This window comes from Leopardus geoffroyi, chromosome A3, assembly GCF_018350155.1.
Source record: "Leopardus geoffroyi isolate Oge1 chromosome A3, O.geoffroyi_Oge1_pat1.0, whole genome shotgun sequence".
NCBI lineage: Eukaryota > Metazoa > Chordata > Mammalia > Carnivora > Felidae > Leopardus > Leopardus geoffroyi.
Window position 1 is genome coordinate 124,794,183 of NC_059336.1, and position 25,636 is coordinate 124,819,818.

The 25,636-nt window shown below is 57.3% G+C and overlaps 1 protein-coding gene across 1 annotated transcript; it reads left to right on the plus strand.

Annotated features, from left to right (window-relative positions):
- The first annotated feature begins 1,257 nt into the window (after window positions 1-1,257).
- SDC1 (syndecan 1) lies at window positions 1,258-24,733 on the plus strand. The gene is made up of 5 exons (XM_045447639.1): window positions 1,258-1,679; window positions 20,200-20,281; window positions 21,274-21,752; window positions 22,340-22,475; window positions 22,635-24,733. Exons 1-5 carry the CDS (start codon window positions 1,614-1,616, stop codon window positions 22,802-22,804), a joined length of 933 nt encoding a protein of 310 aa, XP_045303595.1. The 5' UTR covers window positions 1,258-1,613; the 3' UTR covers window positions 22,805-24,733.
- The last annotated feature ends 903 nt before the right edge of the window (window positions 24,734-25,636 follow it).

Genomic DNA, 25,636 nt, shown 5'->3' on the forward strand with positions numbered 1-25,636 from the left:
GGAGTGTGGCTGAGACGGGGACACAGGAGGCTGCATAGTGCCTGGAAAACCTGCTGGGTGGGCGGAGAACCCAGGGCCCACAGTGGATGGTCCTGCCTGTATAGCCCAGGACCCAGGAACGTTTAAACCATTTAAAGAGAAACACTGGAAACTGCTGAGAGGCCAAGACACCTCAGGAGAACTTTTTGGTTCCCAATTCAGGCCAATTGAGGCCTGCCCTGCCCACTGCCTGCAGAAGGTGGGTGAGGAGGACGCCATCTTTGGTCTCCAGGTCCAGGTACGAAGGTCATTTGGCGCCATCTCTCCTGCCTACCAGACTGCAGGCAGGGCCTGGCAGCTTCTTCCCCTTTTCCCTCAAGGCCATTTGTGCGACACCCAGAGGCCTTCCACAACCTTTTTGCACAGAGGTGGCTGACTGGTGTTGGGAACCCTGAGGCCTAGGACGTCTTAGGGACTCACGAAGGAGCAGGAACTCAAGCGGCCCTCATCAGATCCGCTGGCCAGAGGCTGTCTGCCCTGGGAAGAAAGCCGTTTATTTTTCCTTTTAGCTAAGAGGACGAAGGGAGAGGGCAGTCTTCCATCGAAAGACGCAGAAAACTTTCTTTCTTTTCTTTCTTTCTTTCTCTTCTTTTTCTTTCTTTCTCTTCTTTCTCTTCTTTCTTTCTTTCCTTTTCTCTTTTTCTTTCTCTCTCTTTATTTTTACAGCCCGTCCTGAGCATGTACCTCTGTTCAAAGTAAGGCCCCAAGTTTCCACCACTTTCTGGCGTGATGGCAGAACGCGAGGGCCTGTGGGAACCTGTACTTGGGGAAGTGAGGACGCAGGGACCCCTTTGGCAGCCGAAGGAGAGGCAGGGGAGGGCTCCATCGGTTTAAGGCCCCATCACCCCGGGGCCCCCGCACAGCCCGGAAAGCTGTCCCGCCGCCGCCGGGATCTCGGAGTTAAACACACCTGGAGGACGCTGGGTGCCCACGCCCAGAGGGCGCTGTAAGATTGGCGCCCACGGTCGAAGACCGACGCCCGCTCCTCCCGCCCCTCTCACGGTCAGCGCCCCCAATATACTGAGCCAGGGCGGAAGGGGGTGCCCCGATCCCGCCACTCGGGAGCAGCGGAGCTGAAACGCCACTCACAACAGCCTGTGGGAACCACAGCTCCGGAGGAAGGCGAGGTCCCCCCGGCGGTGCGGGAGGGGGCGGGGATGGGGGCGGGGCCAGGACGCCGGGGGTGGGGCGTTCCAAGGGGGCCGGGCTGGGTGGCTCAGAGGGCGGGGTCCTAGGGGGTGGGGACTGGGGCTGGCCCCGAGACTAGGCGAGCTGGGGGTGGGGGGCTAGTTTTTGCAACGGCTAAGGGCCTGTGGGTTTATTATAAGGCGGAGCTCGGCGGGAGAGGTGAGGGCTGGAGCCGAGCCGGGCGGAGAGGAATCCAGAGGTAGAGAACGGATTGCAGCCGGCGGATTCCGCAGCCCTCGCCAGGGACAGCCGCGCGCGGGGCATTGCCCGAGGGTGCCGCGCGCAACGACCCGGAGGAGCCGGCGCGGAGCCTCGCGCAGTCCGTACCGCGCGGCGTCGCCGCGATCCCCGCAGCCCGCAGCGCTCCCGCCGCCGGTCCGGGCAGCATGAGGCGCGCTGCGCTCTGGCTCTGGCTCTGCGCGCTGGCGCTGCGCCTGCAGCCGGCTCTCCCGGTGAGTGCGGCCCGGGGCCGGGCGGGGAGCGGCGGGAAGCCGGTGTTTGCAGACTCGCCGATGCCTCCAGCGGCACGTGGAGGGGGAGGGGAAGCGGGGACTTGCCTTCCCGCGCTAGCCCGGCGGGCCCCGCGACCGTGCCCGCGAAACCGGGGTCCCGCTCCAATTGCCTCCGCCGTCGGTGGGCGCCGCGCGGGTTCCGCCGCTACGGGCGGGGGGGGGGCTCGGGCGCCCCGCGGAGAGGAGCCTGTGCGGGGGCCCAGCGCTCAATTATGTGAATCGGATCCCCATGCGCTGGTGCCCACTAGCCTGCGGCGGCTCCCGGGGTCGCGAGTTCCCATCCAGTTACCCCTGGCACCGCAGCAGCCGGGGTCCCCGCCGGCGACCCGGGAAGATGCGGTGACCGCGGCCACCCGCAGACCCGCCGAGCCCGGGCTCCCGGCCCCTTCGGCGCAGGCAAGTTTGGGAGCAGCGGGGCCGGCGCGTTGGCAGAGGAGCCCGGGCCAGAGCTGCGCGGGGGTCGTGGTGGCCGCGGAGGTGGGATCCTCGGCTTCCCATCGGCTGCCCTAAGGGAGCTGGGCAGAGCTGGCAGCGGGAGGTTCCGCGAAGTTGGTCCCGGAACACCGGAGCCCCGCAGGAACCCAACTTTGGGGCTGCTGAAGTTGTGTTGCCCGCTGAGGGGTGCGGGCGGTGCTGGGCACGGCCAGGGAGGGCTGCGGCTTCCACGCGAGTGGACCCCGGAATGGCTCTTCCCCTCCCCCGGCCTGGCTTTGTGCTGTAGCCGCGCGGAGGGAAGGCGGGTCCCTTGGCCCGCCCAGTGGAGCTGGGGGAAAGAGGGACAAATGTGGAGCCCTTGGCTGGGGGAGGAGGCCTTTGGGTAGGACTCCAGCATCCACCTTTGGCGAGGGGTGGGTCCCCTCTGAAGAGGGACCTGGCCGACAAAGAGCATCCCAAGGGCCCCCAGAAAGTGATCTCCCGCCCCCGCCGCCGTCCGCTAGCCCGCCTTCCCCAATGGGGGCGCTTTGTTCTCGGCCCCTGTAACCCTTTCCTGGGAACCGCCCCGCAGCGCCGGCCCCGCCGTGGGCCGGGACCTGGGCCGCCGCCAGGTGTCAGCGCTGGCCGCCGGGTGTCCACGTCCACTCCCAGCCCCCACACCCGGTGCTGGAGTCCCGGGGCCCTCCCCGCGGGCTGGGGAGGCCATCCCCTGGGATGGAGAGGGGAGGTGTGGACGGAGCGGGGGGGGGGGGGGGCTCTTCCCCTTCCGGAAGTGGCGGTCTCTCGCTACCACATCTGGACTGCTCTACTTCCCCAGCTCTTGGTGAGGGAGGCACGTGGGCAGGGAAGGCTCGCAGGAGGGGGGAGGGGTGCCGGGTCTTCCACGGGTAATGTGGCATCTGCACAACTCTCAGCAGTGCCGACCCTCTGTAAGCGGGTCCCTCTACAATAATAGAAGCTACCAGCTGTTGAGAGCTTTGGGGTATTTTACAGGGTCTGGCTCAGGTGAGGTGTTTCCCAGGCTTATCTGTGAAGTGCCCCCCCCACCCCCCACTTTTCCAGGCGACTGTTGTGTTTGGAACTATATTTTGAAGTACAAGGACAGGGTCCCTGATGCTTCTCGCATTGCTGATGAGTTGGATGGAGGCGGGGGGCGAAGGGTGCCAAATCTGGGGGAGCCATGGGGACAGATAGGATTTCTGAGCCGAGTCTCCAGTGCACTCCTGGCTTTCAGATCCAAGAAGTTGGTATCTGGCTTCTTCTCTCTTCAGAGTTGCAGCTTGGTAGGACTCAGATTGTGCCTTGACTCATAGTTCATACTCTGGAGAGGAGAGTGGAGATGTGTGGCTTAATTCGGTGGTCCACCTAGCGTTACCTGCATACTCCACTCTCTACAGGTCCAAGACTGGGCCTCAGCAGAGACTGCCGAGGTGGGGTTCCCCCACCTATTTCCAGCTAAAATCAGGAGTGCGGGGTTTGTTTCTTTTGCCTGCCTTGGTTGAGGCTGGCATTCTTATAAGCTGGGATCCCAGAGTGCCTGTTATATGGGGGAGGCAGATGGGTTGTGAGATTCTCTGTGGACTGTGTTTCCCAGAGTCTCCTGTGTACTGGGTAAGGGCAGATGCTGCATTAAGAGGCATTATTTCTTGCCTAGAAACTTTGACACATTACAGAGGGCTGGGAGGCAGTTGAGTCAAAGGGGAGAGGAGGGAAGGAGGATGGCTTATTAGAATGTGGTGGTAGGAGGACTTCCTGGAAGAGGTGGCTGAGTAGAGCCTGAAAGCACTAAGCTTTGGGGTCAGACGTTGGCTTGGAGCTTAGGTTTTCTTTTTTCCTTTTATAAAGTTTAGTTTGTTTTCTCTTTCCCAGACCTGCCTTTTCCCTCTTACAGTGGGTGTCCATGTTGGGTTAAAAGTGGGGGCATAAGGTGGCATAAAGTCCCTGCCCCCTCCCCCCTTACTAAAAGAAACTAGGCAATGGGGTTTGCCTAAAATAGGAGGAGGTGTCTACAGGTTGCAGAGATCTGGTCCTCTCCCAGGGTTCACTTTGGTCCCAGTGGGAAGCAGGTCAGAACCCCCCTGGGGACCAGTGAGGTAGGGTGTGATCGTCGGCACCTGATTTTGAATGGGCAAGAGAAGGCTATTAGGGCAGAAGGTTGCTTAAAACCACTCCCAAGAGACAAGAACAGGTTTGTCTGAAAAGGTTTCTGTGTGTGTGTGTGTGTGTGTGTGTGTGTGTGTGTGTGTGTGTGTGTTTCCTGTGGTCTTTTGTTTCTTCCATGCCAGAAAAATTGCTTGTTCTGGAATAGTTATTTGCTGTTTTCCTCTCCTTCCCTTTTCTCTTTCTTGAAAGGCATAAAATCCCTTTTTGCCCTAATTATGGGGGCCAGTAGAGACATTTTCCTAAGGCCTGGTAGGGTGGGTGGGGGTTGGGGGAGGCGCTAAGTGCCTCCTCTCCTCCTGGGCTCAGAGCCTTCTAGAGGTGATGTCACTCCTGGCTTCAGGAGGGTGGGAGGGTGGAGCTGCTTTAAGTCTCTACCTGTGGCTCATGGTGGGTTCCAATAAAACCTCATTAACCAAGATTGGTGGGGAGAGAGATGAGAAAGGAGGGAGGCCTGGAAAGAATTAGTGAAAAGCTTGAATTTTGTAGTATTTTATAGAGGAACGTTTCCTATTGCAGTTTCGGATTCTGAAATCCCTTGGGAATGAGGTATCCTTGGCATCCAGGTTTTTTTAGTGAGCTAAGAATCCATATTGACCTCAACTTTGGGCAGGACTCTCTACAATATTTATTTTCCTTCCTTTATTAACAAAAGAATACTGGGGCGCCTGGGTGGCTCAGGCAGTTAAGTGTCCGGCTTCAACTCATGAGTTCAAGCCCCGCATTGGCTCTCTGCTGTCAGCACTTTCTCTCTCTCTCTCAAAAAAAAAAAAAAAAAAAAGAGAGACAGAATACTAAGCATAATTTAATCTCAAGATGCCAGGGTCTTCTTCATGGTTGTCACTGTGTTAGGTTAGGCATTTCTGTCCTGGGTTTCTTGAGCTCCAAAGAGCATTTTGCCCCTTGCTGGGTGCCCCCAGGGTTGGTACCTTTTGAATTCTGGTTTGCTCTATTTCTCCCCCCCATCCCTGACAGCAGCCAAAAGTGACAATTGTGGGCCTAAGTGTAGCAGGCAGCTTTTCTATTCAATTCTAATTTGCACTGTTCTCCAGCAGTACTAAGAAACTAATCACATATATCAGAATGATTCCTAAGACATGAGTTTTCAGTGCTGAGTGAGAGTTTCACTTGTGAGTAATGTTCATGATCTGTGATATGTGGAGTTGTGCCTCCATGGACCCAGCTGGGACCTCAGCAGATCCCTGATAGTACCTGGAATAACAAAGGCTGTCAAAGGGCATGCTTACAGGCTCCCTCGGTGAACAGGTGTGGATGATCTCTGGGAGGAGGCACTTGTGACCCTGTGTTCCGAGTTTCTCTTCCTGGCTTGAGTTGTAAGTGACTCGCGGGTCACAGGTAGCCTGGACCTGGTGAGGCTAACTTATAAGTCTCCATTGGAAGGGCCCTTACTCTTAGCTTGGGTCCTGTCTCCATCGTGTCACCATGTTTTATCTGGGTTGAAGTGCATCTTTCTTAGTGCACGCGTACTGTTTGGCAGGCCAGAAACGGCTTTGGATTAAGTAGAGCTCCAGGACCAAGTCTCAACCCTGCCACTAATTTACCATGTAACCTTGGGTGAGTCACTTCACTTCCAAGTCTTGATGTCCTCTGTAAAGCGGACATCATACCTGTTCTCCCTGTCCTTTGTCATTTGCATATTCATTTCATAATGAGTGCTTGAAAGTGTTTGGAAATGAAAGTGCCAGAGGAAAAGTTAGCTATCGATATAATTAGAGGCGCCTGTAATTGGGTGCTGATTATTGAGTGTTCAGTACTTTTCTTACCTTCTTATCTCATCTTTAAGCCAAACCTTTACGATGTACGTCATTGCCCTCATCTTGTGGACGAAGCCTATAGAAGTAAGCCCCTCTAAGGGGACGATGTGCGAGAAAGGATCTGTCCATATGCATGGGCGTATGTGTATGGCATTAATGAACTGACGGACTGTCAAGTCTCCCCAGTGAAGCCCAGCATAGGAGGCTCGCTGAAACTTGTGAGGCCCTATGGGTATTTGCTGTTCCATCCTGGAGAGCCATGGGTGTGCATACTTTGGATGGAGAGGGCATTGGGCTGGGCTGAGCTGGCCTGAACGGTGCCTTTAGGTGAGCCCTGAGCATTGGCAACATCCTTGGCTTGGGTTGGGTTCACCCAGTGGTTTAGGGACGGGCAAAAGTTGCTCCCTGGAGCCTAGGTCAGGAGACAGTGAGCCCATGGGGGTAAGGTGGGGTGTGCTCCCAGGTCTGATACCCGTGCAGGGACCATATATATGTTCTTGGCTTGTGCAAAGAGGCCTGATGGGGCATCCCATGTTTGCATGGTGCCTGTGTGCTTGTCCCCAGGGCAACAGCGAGTCTGCACTGGCTTTCATCTTAGGCACTGGGGAAACACTTTCAGAATTAGTAGATCCTTTTTAAAGCTGGGGAGGTGGGCACCATGGTATCAGCCAGATGCCCAGATACCCAGTACTCTTGGTTCCTGTGCTGGGTTTCCCACCTGGTCCCCTCCAACACTAGGTCCCATTGCAGAAGCAGCCCCGTAAAGAATCAGTCATTAAATGATTTCTAGTCCTGGAACCTTGGTAGTTTTACAGAACGCACTGTTTCCTGATTTCTTCCTTCTTTTCAACAACCAATTTTGGAGTCTTGGGTTGAAAGCCCATCCCCCCTTGAAGGCCTGCCTAAGTGTGTCTAGGGAAAGGGAATGGGATTAAGGGAGTCTGTGGAAAGAGGGCTTTTGGCGCCAGGATCCTGCGCCCTGGAACAGATTCAGCACGGTGTCATTTCCCTGTCAGCTGTCCCAGGGCTTTCCATGCGAGGATGCATTCTGGAACCTCCCTCGGAGCGGGCTGTGGGTGCCCTGATGATGCCGAGGGAGGGCAGGCATGGATGCATCGCTCAACACAAGGAGGCACATTTGAGGCCACTGAGGCAAGACCCTGCACCTGGGGTCGCTTCAACTCGGCACCTTCGAATCCAGGAGACCTGGGAAGTCTCCCGCATGGCCCCCGGGATGGCCGGCTCTATCTGCGTGATGGAGATGCTTCTGCCTGACCTCAGGAAGCTTACGTTGGGTGGGCAGTAGGCACCAGAAGTCCCCAAAAGAATAACCTTTCTAGGCCCTAGACGGGGCGCCTAATTAGCTCCCCTGTTCTCAGTGCTGTGGGGCCCAGAATGAGCCGGTGGCGGGCAGGTGGGGGGTGGCCTGAGGGGAGGTGGGCTAAGCTCCCTCCTGCTGCCTGTCAACACTGTGCAGGTCTGGCAGGCCAGGACGTCTGGAAGGCCGTGAGTGTGTGGAGGCAAGCTCATGGTGGGGGGTGCAGTGGGCAGTTTTGGGGCTCGGGACCATTGGGTGCGGAAAGGGGAAGGCTAGTGGCTGGACCTGCCCCTGGACTCAGTTGTCTGCCCCGGGATGTTTCCTGTTGACTCATGAACTTGAAGGCTTTCAGATGCATCCCCTTCTGCCCCTGGAGCTTATTGAGGGTCTCTGTCCTCCTGGCATTCATTTACGGTTCCAAGGGCTGCCTGATTCTATGGAGAGGCTGCTCCAGTGCTGGGAACGCTCTTGTGACCCACCTAGGGCTGCGACCCCGCAAGAGGCTGTGTGCCGGCTGGCGGGCCTGCAGGCCGGGTTGCAGCTACAGCTGAGCTTGGCCTGGGTGGTCTCGACTCTGTTTCCTCATTGGGCTTTCCTGCTGGGTAGGCTGCAACCTGAGTGTCTTGGGAAACCTGGTCACCACCCGTCTGCAACTTCCTCTTCAGAAGCTGGGAAGCGGTCTTCCTCTCTCTTCTTTTCTGGTGGATTCTCCCCTTTTTAGCTTTAACCCTGATGCTCCTCCATCCCTGGCGTTAGGAGTCTATGGAGGTTATTCCTACAGAGAAGGATGGCTAGGACACTTGTCCTTCCTGGTCCCAGGTTGGCCCCTGACTGGTTTGGGCAGGTCTTTGTCCCTCTGTGCCTCAGTTCCCCCATCTGTCCCCTCTGGGGCCTCCTTCCTCTTCTTCAGCTCTGAGACCTTGTCCTGGGGAGGATGAAGGTGGTAATGGGGGACTTGGCCGGGGCTTAGGGTCCTCCACCGTTATTTTTCTGGGGACTCGAGGAGACACTCACTGCCCGAGGAGTCATCTGTGGGGGTGGGGGTCCTGGCAGGCTGCTTGGAGGAGGTGGCCTTAGAGTTCAGTGTGGGAACCAGAGGTGGACAGAGGACGCTGGGCAAGGTCAGGCCTGGTGATGCTCTCTGCACACACCCAGGCATCCTGGCCACCTGCCCAGGTCTGCTCATCAGCAGGAACGGAAGCTGTGTTGGGCAGGTTGGGGCAGTGGGGCAGGCAGGCAGGCATATTTATCACTTCACTTGTTGGCTGAGTCATGGTGCCAGGCCCACAGATCCACCCAAGCAGCCTTGACCATGAGCCCACTGTGTGCTAGATGGGGTAGGGGAACCCAGCAGGACTAACTAAGGCTCTGATGCCTGCCATCCAGCCTTGGCCCTCCTCTTTTCTGCTGAGTGACTTTGTGCAAGGGCCTGTCTTGGCCTCAGTGAACCCACCTGTGAAATGGGAGGAGGGAGCAGAGAAGCGTAGGTAACAACAATCATGCACTTGGTGTGTTTGTGGTATCCTGTGTCACAGGACTGGTGGGAATCAGGGCCGGGCCTGTCTCTGTTCCCGGAAGCATTCTGCTTCAACCCTTGGGGGTCATGAGCCCTCTTTGGCTTGACCAGATTTAAAGCCCAGAGCCTGGTGCCTGCCGTGTGCATTGCCTTGTGCAGGTGGGGAGCCGACCACACCTGGTCCAGGAGCACATGCAAGAGAAGGTGGCCATTACTGGGACCAGACAGGAGGGTTGGTCCATGCAGATAGGCCAGAGGGGCAGTGACAGTAACGGTCATTCACTGAGAAAGGGTTCATTCGAGTCCCACAGTACAGCAGTTTCTAATCAGGAGCTCAGGCCATAAGGCAGGTCATGTTCTGGCCAGGGGAAGTGTTAGGGGAGGTAGTCCCCAGATGGGGGCAGTGGGAGTGGCAGAGGCTGCCAGTTTTGCTCTGGGACCATTCTTGGGCCGCATTGCTCTCCCCGGGTGTTAAGAGAACTGTCCCACCACAGTGATGTTGAATTCCTAGTCTTTCCCACTCAGGCTGCCTTTCTGTGGCCACACCGGCCCTCTGCCCCCCACAGCAGACCGAGGAGATGGAGTGGTGGGGCCTGGGTGCATAAGGAGGGAACTTCTGGAGGGCCAGGTGCACTCATCGACTCCAGACCTGGCACATGCTGGGCACCGGGAGGCCTTGGGGGACTTGAGGACTGCTGCTTCCATGCCACTTGTACCACGGTGGCCGCTGATGCCCAGGGCCTTGCCTACCCATTTGGGGACTTGATTGTGCCACTCTTATGGCAGGGGTGCAGAGGCAGCACTGGCTCTTCTCTCTGCAGCTTGTCAGCATCCCTGCTGCCCAGGAAACTATCCGGGGCCTTGGAGTCCCATCTCTGGGGAGTGTCCCCGACGGGTATGTGATCAGGTTTGGGCTCGCAGGGCCCCAGGCTGCGGGTGTTTCAGGAGCCTCTGAGACTGTTGTAGAGGCTGACGTCAGTCCCCCCTCTCCCAGAGAGACATGCTGGGGTGTGGCACCGCCATCTATGGTGACCGCATCTCCTCCAGGGCGCGGTGCAGGCATGGTTTGGGCAGCAAGACCTCCGGGCTGGCCAGGGCCTACGGGTTGTGGGCCAGACTAGGAGAATGGGCACACCTGCACTTGGGCGGAGGGAGCCGCCCCAGGCTCTGCCCCTGCCTCTCCGCCCACCCCCCACAGGGTCTTCCGGAGTAAAGGGTGGGTGGGGCTGGGGGAGGGGCATCCTTGCAAAGTTTCCCTGGGGTCTCCTGGTTGTTGTAGTAAGGTCCTGGGACAGTCTTGAGTTTGTGTCCTGCGCCCTTGGAACTGTGGGAGGAGCAGAGAGGCTGTGGCCTCACCCCTCTCCCCTCTACCTGTTTGGGAACAGGGTCATTCTTCAAGACCACTCTCTAGGGGCTGGGGGGCAGCAGGGGGGATGTCTTGGTCCACCTTTCCTCCCACTGTGAGGGCAGCAGCCTGAGCTGATTGCTTGGGTCTGCCTGCCTTTGGGGGTAGTTACTGGGGCCCAGTCTGAGGTCCTGAAGCTCTGGGGCTGGGCAGGCCAGCTGGGATCCAGAACTGGCTGGCTGGTCAGCCTAGGTAAGTGTCACGGGGACTGGAGAGGTGTCATGTGGAGGCTGGGAGGAGCACAGGACATGGAGATTGGGCAGTCCAAGTCATTACCAGGCTCCATCACATCCTCCCTGAGTACCTTGGGCATGTTTCTTCACTTGCCCCTAAGCCTCAGTTTCCTCGGAGGGCTTTTGAAAAGACCCCAGGAACTAATGTACGTGGCATGATTGAGAGTCCCTTCCTTACCTGGACTCAGAGGAGCAAGTCTGGGGGAGCTTTGGGCCTGACTCTGTTTAGAGAGTCCCCTGGGGAGCACCCCCCCCCCGCCCCGCCCCCGTGGCTGTGACTGGAGGAAGGGGTACAGTCTGACCTGGCCTGGGTGTATAGTTACTTCATGTGAATGGCTGGCTGGTCTTACCCCAGTGTGCTGATGTAATAGGGCCTGAAAACATGGCTTTTGCCCCTTCTCAGAAATGTGAGCCTTCGCTGGCAGGCCAGACTTTGCTCGCCTCTGCCTGAGCCTCTGCCAGGGGCTGGCTCCTGACCCCGGGGAGGTGTGAGCTGGGCTGGCAGGCGGTGGGGGGAGGCCAGACACCAGGGCACCTGGGCCGGGGCTCAGGCCAGCCGAGCAGGGCCCTGGGACTGTAGGGGACAGCGGCTTGTCCCCAGAACGGCCGACTGAAGGCTGTCCCGGCGAGGGAGCTGGGCGAGGCCAGGCTGCAGGATGTGGGGGGAAGGCCTCACTTCTGTGGTCCTTCTTCCTTCTGCACTTTCCCCTGTGCCACCTCCCGTGGAGACGATGGCTCTTTTCTTCCTGAGGGTAAGAGAGCCACGTGGCCCCCACTGAAGGGTTGTTAACCGCATGCCTGCTGAATTGCCTGGCCTCAGACCCTCTCCCTAGCACTTCACTGGCTGTATGCCCTGGGACAAACTGTCCCCTTTGCCTCAGTGTCGTTATCTGGAGGATGGATACGGCACTGGAATCTAAGGTTATTGTGAAGATTAATTAATTCGGCTAAAGTGCTTAGATTAGTGCCTGGCACATAGCACACAATACATATTAGCTGTTTTTTCCCTAAGGCCTAATTCAGGTATTTCTGTTTTTCCAGTAACCCCCAGCCCAGGTTATATCCTTAGGTGCCTACTCCCACCCCATGACTGTCCTGGAGCTCTGGGCAAGGTGTTGTGGCTACTCCACCTGCTGGGTGACTCCGGGCTCCTGAGAGCCCCCCGAGCTGCATGCACAGACACACCGTCTGCTGTGTGCACATGCCGCTGGTGCCCGGGAGCTCCACGTGGGGCGTTTGAGGCTCTGTGGGCCTTTCAGCCATCAAGAGGCCCCTGGCGAATGTTAGGCTGACAGTGAAGGGGCCTAGTCTACTTTGCTGCCTTTGAGGTGGGATCCCACTGGGAACCTGGGGAGCGAGCACAGCCGATTCAGACCTGGTCTTCACAGAAAATTTTGCCTTCTCTTGCAAAGGCCAAAACTCCATTCCGCCGTGGTACCCCCACGGGACTCCTTCAAGGATACTCTGCCCTTCCCGTGTCATTGTCTGGGCTTCTACCTCAGTGCCTCATCAGTCTGACTTGAACTTTATCCCAGAGGCAAGTTCCCAGGCTGGCCCATTATTCTTCTGTATGTGGGAGGAGAAGCCATGTATGTCTGTGGCTCAAAGTGGGAACAAAGGGAATTTAGTCTGTCTTTCTTAGGTATGGGGTTGGCTGGCGACCCAATTCTGACACAAGTTAAAAAATGTGCCCTTGGCATCTCCCGGCCTCTCTTGCAGTCCTTTCCCATCCTCCAGGGCTCCTACCCACCCCCGGTGCCCCCGTTCCGGAATTAGCTGCTCCCCTGTATAGAGCTGATTTATACTCTAGGGTGAGCGTCTAGCACCCGATAGTCTTACCAGAGGCATTTTAAAGGGGACACTGTGCAACTGCAGGGACACTGATTGGATAAATTTGGGTGAGGAAGTGCCCCCATCCCCGTCTGTCTGCACAGCTGGAGCCCCGGCTGGCTGCAGGTGTGTCCAAAGCTACTAGTTTCTGGCCCTGCGAAACTTGAGGAGACTTTATTTAGACAGAGCTGGGGGAGGGTATCTCTAGAAGCCCACGCGCCAGAGGTGTCAGGCCCCCAAGCCCGGTGGCATCTGGAGGTTAATCAGCTAGAGAGCAGTTCAAGGGGCCCCTGTGAGGGCTGGCTGGGGCATCCAACACTGAGCTTCTGGTCTTTGCCGCCTCATTAGGACAGCCAAGGCTTGGGAGGTACAAGGCTCTGGTGGCCTCAGCTGCTCCCTCTGTCCTCGTGGGGTGCCATTTGCCATCCCAGAGTCCCCTTTCTTTGGAACACCTCTAACGTCCTGCCTAGGCCACAACCCCACTTGGGAAGCTGAGGGCAGTGACACTGAGTCACTGTGATCAAGTACCCTTCTCCCTATTTGTCATGGTGGGTCCTCCCCCTGCTGAGCACTGTGTTTGTGGGCCACAACCCCTCAGGTGGGCAGTCCCCTTGACTTCCCAACCATAGACTTGGAACCAGGAGCCCCCTTACTATCACCTATTGTACCGATGGGGAACTGGACAGAGACTCTTATCCAAGGTCATCCAGTAAGTTGGGAACAGAGAGCCCAGGCTATAACCAGGTTTTCCTGATACTGGGTTTGGTCACTTTCCCCTGGCCACCCCTTGTCTGACTCCCAGGGCAACCCTGGCCACAAAGGCTGGCAGGACCGGGCTGGGCAACCTTGCTCCATGCCTGGTACAAGGCTCTTGGAGGTGGGGAAAAGCAGAGGAACGGGTCTTCTGGCTCTGCGGCCCCACACCCAGCCCTCAGCTGGGCCCGGCTAAGGCGAGTCCCAGCACGCGAGCCGTGAGGCGGTGCCAGCTCTGTGGAGGGGTGCGTATGGGGGTGCTGGTGGCAGTTCTGACCTGGCTTGGGCACTGGGGCTGGCACTGGCTGCCAGGACCCTCACCACCTCAACACAAGTCTGGCCTCTCCAGGTACTCCAAATGGGCAGAATGGGGCAGGGCAAAGGGCTCTGCAAACTTGACCTCCGGTTTCCCATCTGTAAAGCCCAGTATGGATCAGTATGGATGCTGCCCTGTACCCCAGCCCTGCCCAGGAATCCCCCAACTGGTGAGGTCTGTGTCTGAGTGGCAGGATGGGGACAGCTCCAGTGGGTTGTGTGTGTGTATGGGGTGAAGGGCACATCCCTGGGAGGTCCCCTGAAATGTGCTCCCCACAGTGGAAGTGCCGATGGGGGCTGGGGGCCTACATGCCCTCATGGATGCTCAGGGTGAAGGCAGAATAAGCCCCTGTCTCCCACCTGCCATTCCCTGGGCCCCTGCCACCCTGGGCCATGCCCATCACACCCTCTGCAAGTCTAGTCTTGACTTGGTTTTGGTAGAGAGACACGGAGCTGATAAATCACTGTGCCTGTCAGGCCGGAAATGCTGATCCTGTCTGAAGCACTGGTGGGGCCCCTTCCTCCTGGGAGTGCCTAAAGCGGGGTGGATTTCAGGGTCTTGAGGCCAAAACTTGGGGAGATCTGTGCCTCTCAGTGGCCTAAGCATGTCTCCCTGGCAGCTCCCAAGTCAGGAGAGAAGCCTTCAGAGAGAAAGTGATTTATCTGCTACTACCCTGATATCCTGGGCAGGAGGGGAGCCTGGTGTCTTCCTGGGCCCGGGCCCACGGTCCTGCCCCTTCCACCCAGCCTGACATGGCCACCCCTATACCACTCTGGCCCTGCTGACAAGGAGTTGGGGCCTCTGCTCCCGGGTCCCAGCCTAGCCTGTCAGAGCACTAAGGGAGTTTAGTGTTCTCCCGCCAAGCCCCTTCTGTGGTCTAGAGAGAGGCCGAGAGCTGCCCGGGTCAGCAGTACTGGGCAAGGGAGCAGTAGAGCTAGACCTGCCCTGTGGCAGCCACCCTGGTCAGGCTCTTTCCCCCTACCACCCCTGGCTCTGCTCCTCTCCTTGAGAACCCTTGGTCCAAGATGCTTTGGGTTTGACCTGCCTGGGCCCTCGGGACTGTGCTTAGGCCATGTTAGCCAGGGCTATAGGAGGGGGTACAAATGATCCCCCAGATGAGGAAAGCAGAGTTATGTTTATAACTGCCATAGGGCACCAGGGTGTTGGGTGAGCTGCAGGAGTGGGGCAGTGTGTTCTACAACATTCTCTAGCCCCTGTGACCCCTACCCCTGCCTCCCATTCAGGCAGGTTCCCCTGGAAAACTGCACAGTGGCTCTGCAGCCCCTGCTCCCCTCCCTGGTGGGCCCACCCTGGGAGATCCTGCTCCTGCCAGGTCAGTGCCTCGGGCCTGGGATACCAAGGAGGTCCTGCAACTCTGGGCAGGCAGGACAGAGGCTCCTTTGTCTGCCGGTTTCTTTGTACCCCTAGGAACCAAAGGGGTCATGCCTCTGGAAGTTCAGGGTTTCCTTAGCTCCATGGTGAGGCTCTTTTACAGACGAGGCAGGTACTGGGATGTACTGTTTGTGGGCAGTGGATGCATCAGAAGTACAGAGAAATGTTCCAGAGTCTTCTTGGATCAGTTTGCCCCTAGCGCTTGTTTACGGGGCTCTGTTGCTATTTGGTGCCTCTTCTTTGAACACTGCACCTGAGTGAGAGTCTTGGGACCTTTGTAGGGATTTGCCTTCCCCAGCACCCAGGCCCTGGGCAACTCTGGGTCAGACATTTCCCTGTCCAGACTATTGTTCTCCAAGTGTAGTCTGCATACCACCTACAGGACCCGGGACCTTGTTCAACATCAGAGTCCTGGGCCGTTGCCCCAGATCCACTGAATCAGCCTCAGGGATGGAGCTCAGAAGACTTCTGATAGTCTCCTGCTGATTCCTAGGGACCCTGAAGAAAAGAGCCCATGGTCTGGACAAAGGTGATGCTTTGGATTTCACCTTCGGTCAGTTTGGCATCCTGATGCACAGGCGGGGGGGTAAAGGCTAGGGTCCTGCAGCTGAGACCTCAGACCCCAAGAGTTATGAACTCTAGGTATATGGGGGGTGGGGGAGGGCTCTGCCCATTTACCTTAGATCCACAGTTCTGACCAAGAAACTGAAAGGGTAAAAATTACTTTAAAAAATGTGACTCTTAATCCTCCTTACACGATACTATACTTTGACTTATTTTTTATTTTATTTTTGTTTTGTTATTTATTTTTGAGACAGAGTGCAAGTGAGGGAGGGGCAGAGAGAGAGGAAGACACAGAATTCAAAGCAGGCTCCAGGCTGTCCACAGAGAGTCCGACACGGGGCTCGAACCCACAAACCGTGAGATCATGACCTGAGCCCAAGTCAGACGCTTAACCGACTGAGCCACCCAGGCGCCCCTCAATACTGTACTTTGAGCAGTGTGTTGGTTGAGAGAGCAATGCGATCCTGTGAACTCAGTAACGCTTTCTAAAGGATTTGTGCTTTAGCCATCACTTAAGTCAGGCAGCAGGTGACACATGTCAGTGATTCAGGGTGTGGGTTGGAAACCACAGGTCCAAAGGGACCCATGGGCTGCAGTCGACGGGGTGGCGGGAGTCCAGGGAGCAGGCGGACAGACAACGTCTTCCATCAATCCAGAGTTAGAAGTGGCTGGGGCCACCGTCCTCACTTGAACCTCACTGAGAGGTCCACTTGGCATCCTGACTTGTGACACTGCTGTGGAGTTCTTGTCCCCGAGGTGTCTTCGAGGGATGCTGCCTGGGTCCCTTGGGTCCTTCGGCTGGCCAGGGCAAGCAGGCTACTCAGATGCAGGCTGCCAAGGAGAGTGGCTCTCTTTATGGCCAGTGCAGGGTGAGGCTTGAGGCTGTCTTCTTGACAGCTTCTTGAAGCTCTTCTCCCAGCCCTCTGTCCTTGGGAATGGCGGGTGGCATCCTGATGCAGATTCCCAGCCCCTGGCAGCTCTGACCCGATGCTTGTCCATGCCCTCTCCTGTCAACCTGTGAAGTCTGGGCTGGCATTGAGGTCCCCTCGGCTGCTGGGGTAGTGGTCAGGAATTTTTACTCCGCGATGCGCTCATCTCGTGGCTCCTGGAGCTTGTGGCTGTGTTGGGAAGACAGGCATCTTAAAATAGATGGGCCAGAGGGAGAGGGACGTAGGTGAGCAGAGCACGTGGCACACTGCTCCGTGGCCTTGGGCAAGTCCATCACCTTGTCTGTTTCAGTTCCTTATCTGTGGGAGATGCTAATCTCACGCCTGCCTGCCTCAAATAGAAGGGTAAAGGTGGAAAGGGGTGGAAAGTGTTTTCAGTGTCAGAGAATGCCTCAGTTTTTCATACCTTCTTTCCTGTTCTGCTGGAGCCCTGACCCCAGGTCAAAGCCCCTCAGGGTTTTGATTTGTTATATGAAAAGTGGATTTTCCTAGGATTTGCAGAGGTTAAAGGGCCCCGTTAAAGGTATGAGCTGGACACCTGGGTGGCTGAAGTGTCTGACTCTGGGTTTCGGCTCAGGTCATGATCTCATGGTTTGTGAGTTCAAGCCCAACATCAGGCTCCACACGGACACTGCAGAGCCTGCTTGGGATTCTCTCTCCTTCTCTCTCTGCCCCTCCCCTGTGCAAGCATGTTCGCTCTCTCTCAAAATAAATAAACTTAAAAAAAAAAAAAAAAAAGAAAGAAAGAAAGAAAAAAGGTATGAGCTGGTTGGCCTTCACCTTCTCAGGCAGCTTGAAGCAGGTTCCAAGGTGGGCCCACCTGTCCCCCAGCAGCTCCGAGCTGTGGCCACATGGTCTGGGAAGGACCCAGGTCAGGCAGTGCTGAGGAGAGCCCTGAATGAGGCCTTGGGGGCAGCTGGCCACAGGCTCTTAGCACAGTGGCCTAAGTGAAACTGGAAGTCTCACCCGGAATGCTGGAGTCAGCTGGCACCTAGTGATCCAAGTTCAAACTCAGCAGTTTCTGCTGATTTCCTCCCCAGGGAGCTGAGGCCAGCACAGGTTCAAGCTGGAGGGGATTGGGAGGTCACTGCAGCCCTTCCCCTAATGGAGACCCAGCCCTCAGAGGGAGGGGCTGCCCCGAGGCCAAGGAGCTGGTTTCAGTAGAGAAAGCGTTTGCTTAAGAGCTTGTTGTGTAAACAAGATCGCTGAGGGATAAGCTGAGTAGAGTTGAGGGAACAAATTGTTTTTAGGGACCAGGCAGATCCAAAGTCTTATCAAGTGGTGAAAGAGGCCCAGCTCTTGGGAAACTGCTAACCTGTTGAGGCTTCTCCCTGTAGGTGAGAGGCTGGGCCTCCCTGGCTTTTGCCTCCAAGGGTGACATGGTCCCAGTGCATGGAGTCCTCTGCAGGCCTGCATCCCCTCATCTGTGAAACAGGAGACTGGTTTCTGCTAGCAGATTTGGCTCTCATGACACTGTGCAGCTGAGGCTGGTCTGGCCGGGCCCTGACCCCGTGCCATGTTGAACAGCATCTCTAAGGGATGGAATCAGTGCCTTGGGAAAGGTCGCTGCTGGTCTCCTAGGGCCTCCTCAGGAAAGCTGAGGGAAGGCAGAGGCAGTGGGCAAGAGCGAAGTGGGGTCTCAGAGGCAGTGGGCAAGAGGGAAGTGGGGTCTCAGTGAGTATGGGTGGGTGGGGGTCCCCTGAATGCTTGGGCCTCCCCTTGCCCTGCCAGGCTGTGGGAAGCAGTCCGCTGTGGGCCTGGGATGGGAGCATGTGGGGATGAGGGGACCCACTCTGCCTGCCTGGTGGGCAGTATTCTTTACTACGGAAGGTTTAGGGGAGGCTTCGAAGCTCGGTGGAGACAGGACAGGTGTAGGAAGCACCACCTGTGGACAGTGTAGACAGGATGTGGCCTGCGGTGCAGGCGGAGGGCAGGGACCATGCCAGTTCATTCAGATGGGCCGTGACAGCTCAGACAGGCCCTTCTGGGGCCAAAACCTTTTTCTTCGGGGGGTGAGGAAGAGGTAGGGTTTGGGTTTTGTACTTTCAGAGGAAGCTCAGTGGTATTTCTAGCCTGGTGGTTTCTACACATGTCTGAAGCTTCCCTCCTGACCTGAGCTCCTGGAAGCGGAGGCTCCACCTGGGCCAGCTCTGCCCCAGGCAGCCTCGGGAGGCCAAAGGTCCTGTCCGGCTCTCCTTGCTCTGCTCCCTTCAAGGGTGAAACTCCGTGGCCTGTGGCCAGGATGTGGCGATGCCTCTCCCGCTGCGGAGGCCCACTCCCCGGAGCCCAGCCTTGGGCGGAACCTGCCTCTGACAAGTCTGCACAGAGCCTCCTGTGAGCTGGCTCCCTCCTGCCTCTCTTCCACCCACCTCTGCCTCTCTGCCACCTCTATCCCAGCTCTTCCTAGGCAGGCGCCAGAATCCTCTTTCCCGCGCTGAGCTGCGCTGGCTCCCCGGGTTAGAGCAGTGGCCCTTGTTGGTGGGGAGTTTACTGCACGCCAGGCTATCTTAGGTTCTTTATGTGTATAACCTCCTTGAATTTTTGCAGCCATCCTGAAACGTAGATATTACTACTGTCTCCATTTTACAGATGGAGAGACTGAGGCCATAAGAGGTTTCGTGATGTCCTCAGGGCCACACTGGGTGCCCTAAACTGTGCTGCTTTGCCTCTTTATTCATTCTTTGTTCTGGCCCCTGACACTGGGGCCCTCGAGATGGGTGTATCACGAACTCATTTGGGTCAAGGTCGTGTTGCTAAACGGACACTCATCGCTACCCTTCCTGCCACCTGGCTTGTTGGGTCTTCTCTTCTCCAACCGCTGTTCTGGAACTAGTATTTGGGAGCTCTCCGCACCCCCACGCCGCTCTCCTCCAGCTTTCCGCGCAGGCCTGCTCGGCCGTGTGTGGTGCGCCCTGCCTCCTCCCGGCCCCGCTCTCTGGGTCTGCTGGTGCAGCTCCTGTCTCAGGAATTGGGGAGGTGTTTGCACTCTGGCACCTGCAGCCTCTCAGCCGGACCAGGCAGACAGCATTCCTGGGACAGCTGTTTGTACACGGGGTCCATTCCAGGCTCGTGGCTTGTTTGTCGCCACCTCCTGAGTGCAGGGCCTCCTTTAGATCAGTCTCATCTGTCGCTAGCCTAATGGGCACCCTGTCCTTCCTTCCCCAAGTGGGTCTGTGTCCTGTCTTTCCTGTGGATGAGAAAACAGACCAGGTGTGGGAAGAAGCATGTGTCCTGCGTGGCCAGCCCTGCCTCAGCACAGACGACTTACCCGTGCCCGTCCCTGCCCTCACCCCCCCGTGAGGCCCTCGGTGTCCATACCCTGGTGCTCAGCATACTTTGGAATGTCTCTCTGGAGTCAGGGTGTTGGGGGATTGTTCCTGAGGCTCTTAAACCTGTCTTGGCCCCTGAGGCTCCCTGGCCAATGGCCCCAAGACCTGATTTTCACTGTAGGGTGAGCTGACGGGGTCCCCTGTGGCCACAGCCTGCGTTCTGAGTAATGGCATCTTCTGTCTGCTCTTCTGAGAGGTCTGGGGCTCCCTTACCAGACTGAGCCTCTTGGGACAAGAGCCCTGCCCCCCTCAGGTGTTTCTGCACCCCTAGTACCTAGCACAGGGCTGTGTCATCATAGCGTTCAGGGGTGTGGGGGGGACCAGAGGGTGGCCCTGAGCTGTGGGTTCCAGAGCCACACACAAGGGTTTCCTTCCTGTTCTATATGTGTGTGGTGGGGGAGCTCACTCAGCTGTCTAGGACAGGGACCCCAGAGTAGCAGGGCCATGGCCAGGCCTCCACTCATACCCTTTTCTGATCCTTTTCCAGCAAATAGTGGCCACAAATGTGCCCCCTGAAGATCAGGATGGCTCTGGGGATGACTCTGACAACTTCTCTGGCTCAGGTGCAGGTGAGCTGACATGGGGGCCCCACCCCAAGATGGCAGCGGGCCATGAGCTGGGGGTGGCGGTCAGGCAGCCCCCCGGCAGGGTCTGAAGGGTGATGTTAGGGAAGAGAATGGGGTCCACGCTGCAAGGAAAAGGCATGTATGGGTTGTGGGAGAGAATGTTGGGGTTCCAGGAGGCCCTGGGGACTGTCTGCTGCAGACAGACTTGGGCTCATCTTCTTCTCTCTAACTCCCTGGGCAACCTTTGGAAAGGTGGATTTCTCCAAGCCTCTATTTCCTCATTTGTAAAATGGGAATATGTCTTGACTTCGTACGATTGTTGGGAGTTGTAAGGTAACATAAAGCCTGGTGGCATGTAGATCTTCCATAAATGTCCCTTATCTCCTCCTATTTCCCCTTTCCCTGGGGGAGTGAAGTCCTTGAGCTAGAGGTGGCCATGGAGGCCTCCCAGAGGAGGTGCTCTTGACCAGGATTTTGGAAGAGGGCCGAGGCCATCCGTGGGGAAAGTGGCCGAGGTAGGGGCCTGGGAGCTGGAAGGTAGGATGCAGCCCTCTGTTCTTGGGGGTGGGGGGTGGGGGGTGGGGCTGAGCCTTTCTGGGGAGAGGGCAGGTGGAACAGGGAGGGGGCCAGAGAGGAGTGTGCGCCAGGGACAAGGCATTCAGGCCCTGAGAGTGCCCCCACCCAGGGAGCGAGCTTCATTAACCACAGGAAAAGTTCCTTCCCAGACGGCCTTGATGTCTCATGGTTCCAGGGACCAGGCTGTCCTCAGGCACGTGCAGCAGAAAAGGGCAGCTGTCCTTGTCCATTTTCCAAAGCTGAGTGTAGCCTCAGCTCATTCTGCCCTGGGGAAACCACTTCTCACAACAGGGTTCGCTAGGCAGGCCTGGGAGTCAGAGCTGTGGGCCCTTGTCCAGGCCTTCCTCACTGCGTGAGCCTGGCTGGGCCCGAGGTCTGGGCGTCCCCCACTCCAACCAGCTCTGCCTCTGGGCCTGCAGGTGCTCTGCAAGATGTCACCTTGTCACAGCAGCCCTCATCCACCTGGAAGGGCACGGAGCTCCTGACGGCCGTGCCCACGGCCCCAGAGCCCAGCGGCACAGATAACACCGCCACCTCCACGTCCGTCCTGCCGGCTGGAGAGAGGCCTGAGGACAGAGAGGCAGTGCTCCCGGCAGAGGTGGAGCCTGGCTTCACGGCCAGGGAGAAGGAGACCACCCACCCATCCGGCGAGACCACGCCACAGCCGACCACTCACCAGGCATCAACAGCAAGAGCCACCACGGCCCAGGGGCCTGTCACCTCCCATCCCCACAGGGACATGAAGCCTGACCACCATGAGACCTCAGCTCCTGCAGGACCCAGCCAGCTCGACTCTCACGCGCCCAGCGTGGAGGACCGTGGTCCTTCTGCCACTGAGAAGGCTGCCGAGGATGGGGTCTCCACTCAGCTCCCAGCAGGAGAGGGCTCTGGGGAGCAGGTGAGTGCTCACTGGTATCCTCTGTGTTTCCTGGGACGTTAGTACCGCTGGCTTGGTCATCCGGCACACTCAACACCCTGTGCCCCGTAAGCATGTCATGTTCCCCACCAGGAAGACAGGCTCACGCGGTCCCACCTTCCCCCTGCCTCCGGGGCCGAGCCCAGAGCAGGACAGACTAAATATGAGACCTGAGCAAAGGAGTCCTTCAAGATCCCCTAAAACAGGGCTTCCCAAACTTAAGCAGGGCCCCTGCTGTGGGGCAGGGGAGAAGCCCTACCAGGTCTTTCTTTAGATCTTAGAGTCATGGTCATTTTACACTTTACATTACAATGAGCCTATTTATTTTCATATAAATACAAGCGCTTTGTCTCGCTTGCTGTGATATCTGCCACAGTCCAGCCAGGGTCTGGTGTGATGTGGTGAGAGGTGCCTGGCTTTGGGGTCCCCGAGGGCTGGGTTGGGTGTGTCTGAGCTGGTGGCAGCGGTGACCAGGGACTCCTGAGCTGTTTCTGGGTTTAGAAATAAAACTGGATGCTGCTGCTGGTGGTGGCCCTCCGCAGCCTGCAACTGTCCCTGCCCTCCCGTAGGACTTCACCTTTGACATATCTGGGGAGAACACAGCCGTGGCCGCTGTGGAGCCCGACCAGCGGAATCAGCCCCCAGTGGACCGTGGGGCCACGGGGGCCTCCCAGGGCCTCCTGGACCGCAAGGAAGTGCTGGGAGGTGAGTTCCTTTCAGGTGGGTGGTAGGGGGGTGCATACCGCTGCTTGGGGGTTGGGGCGCTGGAGTGGGGCTGAGCGCGGCCACCTCGGGGGCTGCCCGGTGTGAGGGAACTACTGCCTAACTGAGCTGAGCCGGCCTCCCTGCCCACCCCCCCAACAGGGGTCATCGCTGGAGGCCTCGTGGGGCTCATCTTCGCCGTGTGCCTGGTGGGTTTCATGCTGTACCGGATGAAGAAGAAGGACGAGGGCAGCTACTCCTTGGAGGAGCCCAAACAAGCCAACGGCGGGGCCTACCAGAAGCCCAGCAAACAGGAGGAGTTCTACGCCTGACAGGGACGGGGCTCCTCCTGCCCCTGCCACTCGCTAGGCCCCCACTTGCCTCTTCCACGAAGAACTGCAGGCCCTGCCACCATGCCACCTCCCCGGCTCCCTGCCCACGGACTTCCGGGGCACGCTGGGGGCTCTCCTCTGCTTCTCTGACTTCTGCCTGGAGACTTGGGCGCAAGGGCTTTCTCGCACGTGACTTTTCTGCCACCGCCAGCACCTGGCATCTCATCATTCTGACTCAGTTTCTCCAACCTGGAGCAGCCCCTCCCCGGACCCGATTCTGGAGACAAAGGGGACCCTGCTGCTTTGGACCTGGATGGCCCGCTTGGCCGAGGGCTGGCCCATCTGTCGCACTTGCTGGTGGAGACCAGTGGTCTGGGGGCACATTTCCACCCTTGAGTGGCAGGGAGAGGAGTTCGGAGCTCCATCAGAGCGACGTTTTGCGGGGAGGTCTCATTTAGATACCAACTTGTTTTTGCACATGTTTCCTCTAGTTTCTTTGTTCATAGCCCAGTAGACTTGGTTACTCCCGAGGTAAGTTAAGTAAGTTGATTTGGTTACCCCCGTCTTGCTTCCCTAATCTACGGCGAGGAGACAGCATCAGGGTTAAGAAGACTGTTTTTGTTGTTGTTGTTTTGTTTTTTAACTAGGAGAACCAAATCTGGAAGCCAACGTGTAGGCCTAGTCTGTGTGTTGTCTCTGAGTTTGTCACTCAACGTGTGCAACAGGGTATGGAATGTCTGTCGGGTGGCCCCACTGGGGGGCTGGCTGATCCTGGCAGCCGTGGGCAGTCACGTCTGGAGCGGTCACGCTTGTGTCCACGGACTCGGGGCCGCTGCCGTGGCCCAGGCTGCCGCGATGTTGAGCTGTGTGACGATGGAATCCCAGGATCTCAAGCTGGGGACCGAGAAGAGAGGACTGTGGGGTGAGCGAGGTGGTAGTGGCCCCAGAGAATCTCCTGAAGACCGAGCCCTTCCTTTGGTGCTGTCTCTGGGGCACATTTTCTTCTAGAAGGTGATGAGAGGGGCCTGGGCACACCCGTCATGGAGCTGCTCCACGTACGACCAGGTTCACCTCTGATTAGCTCCTGTGGCCCTGCCCCCTGGGCTGGAATCAGGAATATTCCAAAGAGAGATAGTCTTTTGCTTTTGGCAAAACTCTACTTAATCCAATGGGTTTTTCCCTGTACAGTAGATTTTCCAAATGTAATAAACTTTAATATAAAGTAGTCATGTGAACTCTACTTGCCTTTGCCTCTTCTCTCTGTGCTGGCTGTGTGGACCAGCGTTTTCTCTAAACACAAATGATATTGGGAAACTTGGCTAAAAACTCTATGCCTTTATCTTTCTCGTGGGGAGGGATGCTGCGGCCAGAGTCCCTCTGATTTGTTTCCTTTTTGTTTTTCGTCTTTGCTGAAATTCTGCTGGAGGTCGGTAGGTTCAGCCAAGGTTACATAAGGCCTGATATGAATTTCTGTGTTGCCAACCTCGACGCACTGTCTCCTGAATGGCTTACGAAGCTTTGATGGCTTTGGCACAGCTTTAGCTGAGGCCGTTGGCCCCGCGGAGGCCTGGGGCCAAGGCCTGCTCTCGGACACCTTGGACAGACCTCCTCTCACACCTTTGCTAGGACCAGAGCCTCCAGCCCAGTCCTCCTGGGAACTCCCACGCTCGCCTGTTTGACAACGTCCCGCTGCTCTGTTGGACGCTCCAAGAGGGGGGCCATCTGTGACTCTGAGATGCTCCGCCAAGCAATGGGAACCCGTGCTCTGTGTTCCATACTGAGACTTTCTGCCCGGAGTGTGTGATTGGACAAGACTCGGGAGATGGGGAAGGGGTCTGTGACTGCTCATCTCTGCTCCTCCCTGGGATGGGCTGAGCCTGTGGCTGGGCCCATTCATGGAACTGTAATAAACAGCACTTGTCATTTTGGGCTGTGGCGGTGGTTGAGTCTCTTCTTGGCCTGGTGATGTCCTTCCCTGTCACTTTCTTGGAGAGAGACTGGTTCTGGGCTGTGATGTGCCTCGGTGGGGAACAGTAGGATCAGTGCCAGTCCCTCTGCAGTGAGGGAGTGCTGTGTCCCCCCTCTGTCTGGCCTTGGTTGTCCTACCTCCTCCCAGGGGTCTCTGTCCCCTGCCCAGATCGTCCTTCTTGCTCTCCTAGATCCTTCCCTACCTTGTGGACACGAGAGCTTCCTACTGACTGAAAGTTTGCTAGCTACTCTGTGCACTCATTGTCATGCAACACCTGAACGCTCCCCAGCAAAGTGCCAAAAGCCTAAAAATGTCTACATGGAAAAACTACAGTGAAAATTTTGAAAGTCGAAAAAGCACAATGCACGGCAGGAGCCCAGCGTCCTGAGGGCACTGGCTGCCCTCCCCTTAGAGTCCCATCCAGGCTGCCACCCAGCCCCTCAGCTGCCCCTCTGTGGCCGGTCTCCCTGCCTGGGGCTCCTGGCATCGGAACCCCCGGCTTCAGGTGCTCTCCTGAACCCCAGGTGTGTCCTGGGAATGTAGGGCAAGAGGGACCATTCCTTCCAGGGCCCTGCACCTGTGGGTGGAGTGGGGACAGCAGGCTCTGGGCGGCATTGCAGAGTGAATTATACTTTCCCCGACATATTGTGCTCAGAGTGTTCGGAGGCTGAGACAAAGACCTTAGCTCATCCATTTGTTCTACATTGAAAACACTGAATGCCTATTTTCTGCCAGCCCCTATTTACAGTCGTAAATAGGCAACTTGAATATTAACACTTCTACTGAGCTCACTATGGGCCAGGGGCTGCTCCACACCACACCTGGGTTATTTCATCCACCACCGACAGCTGACCCATCTCTGA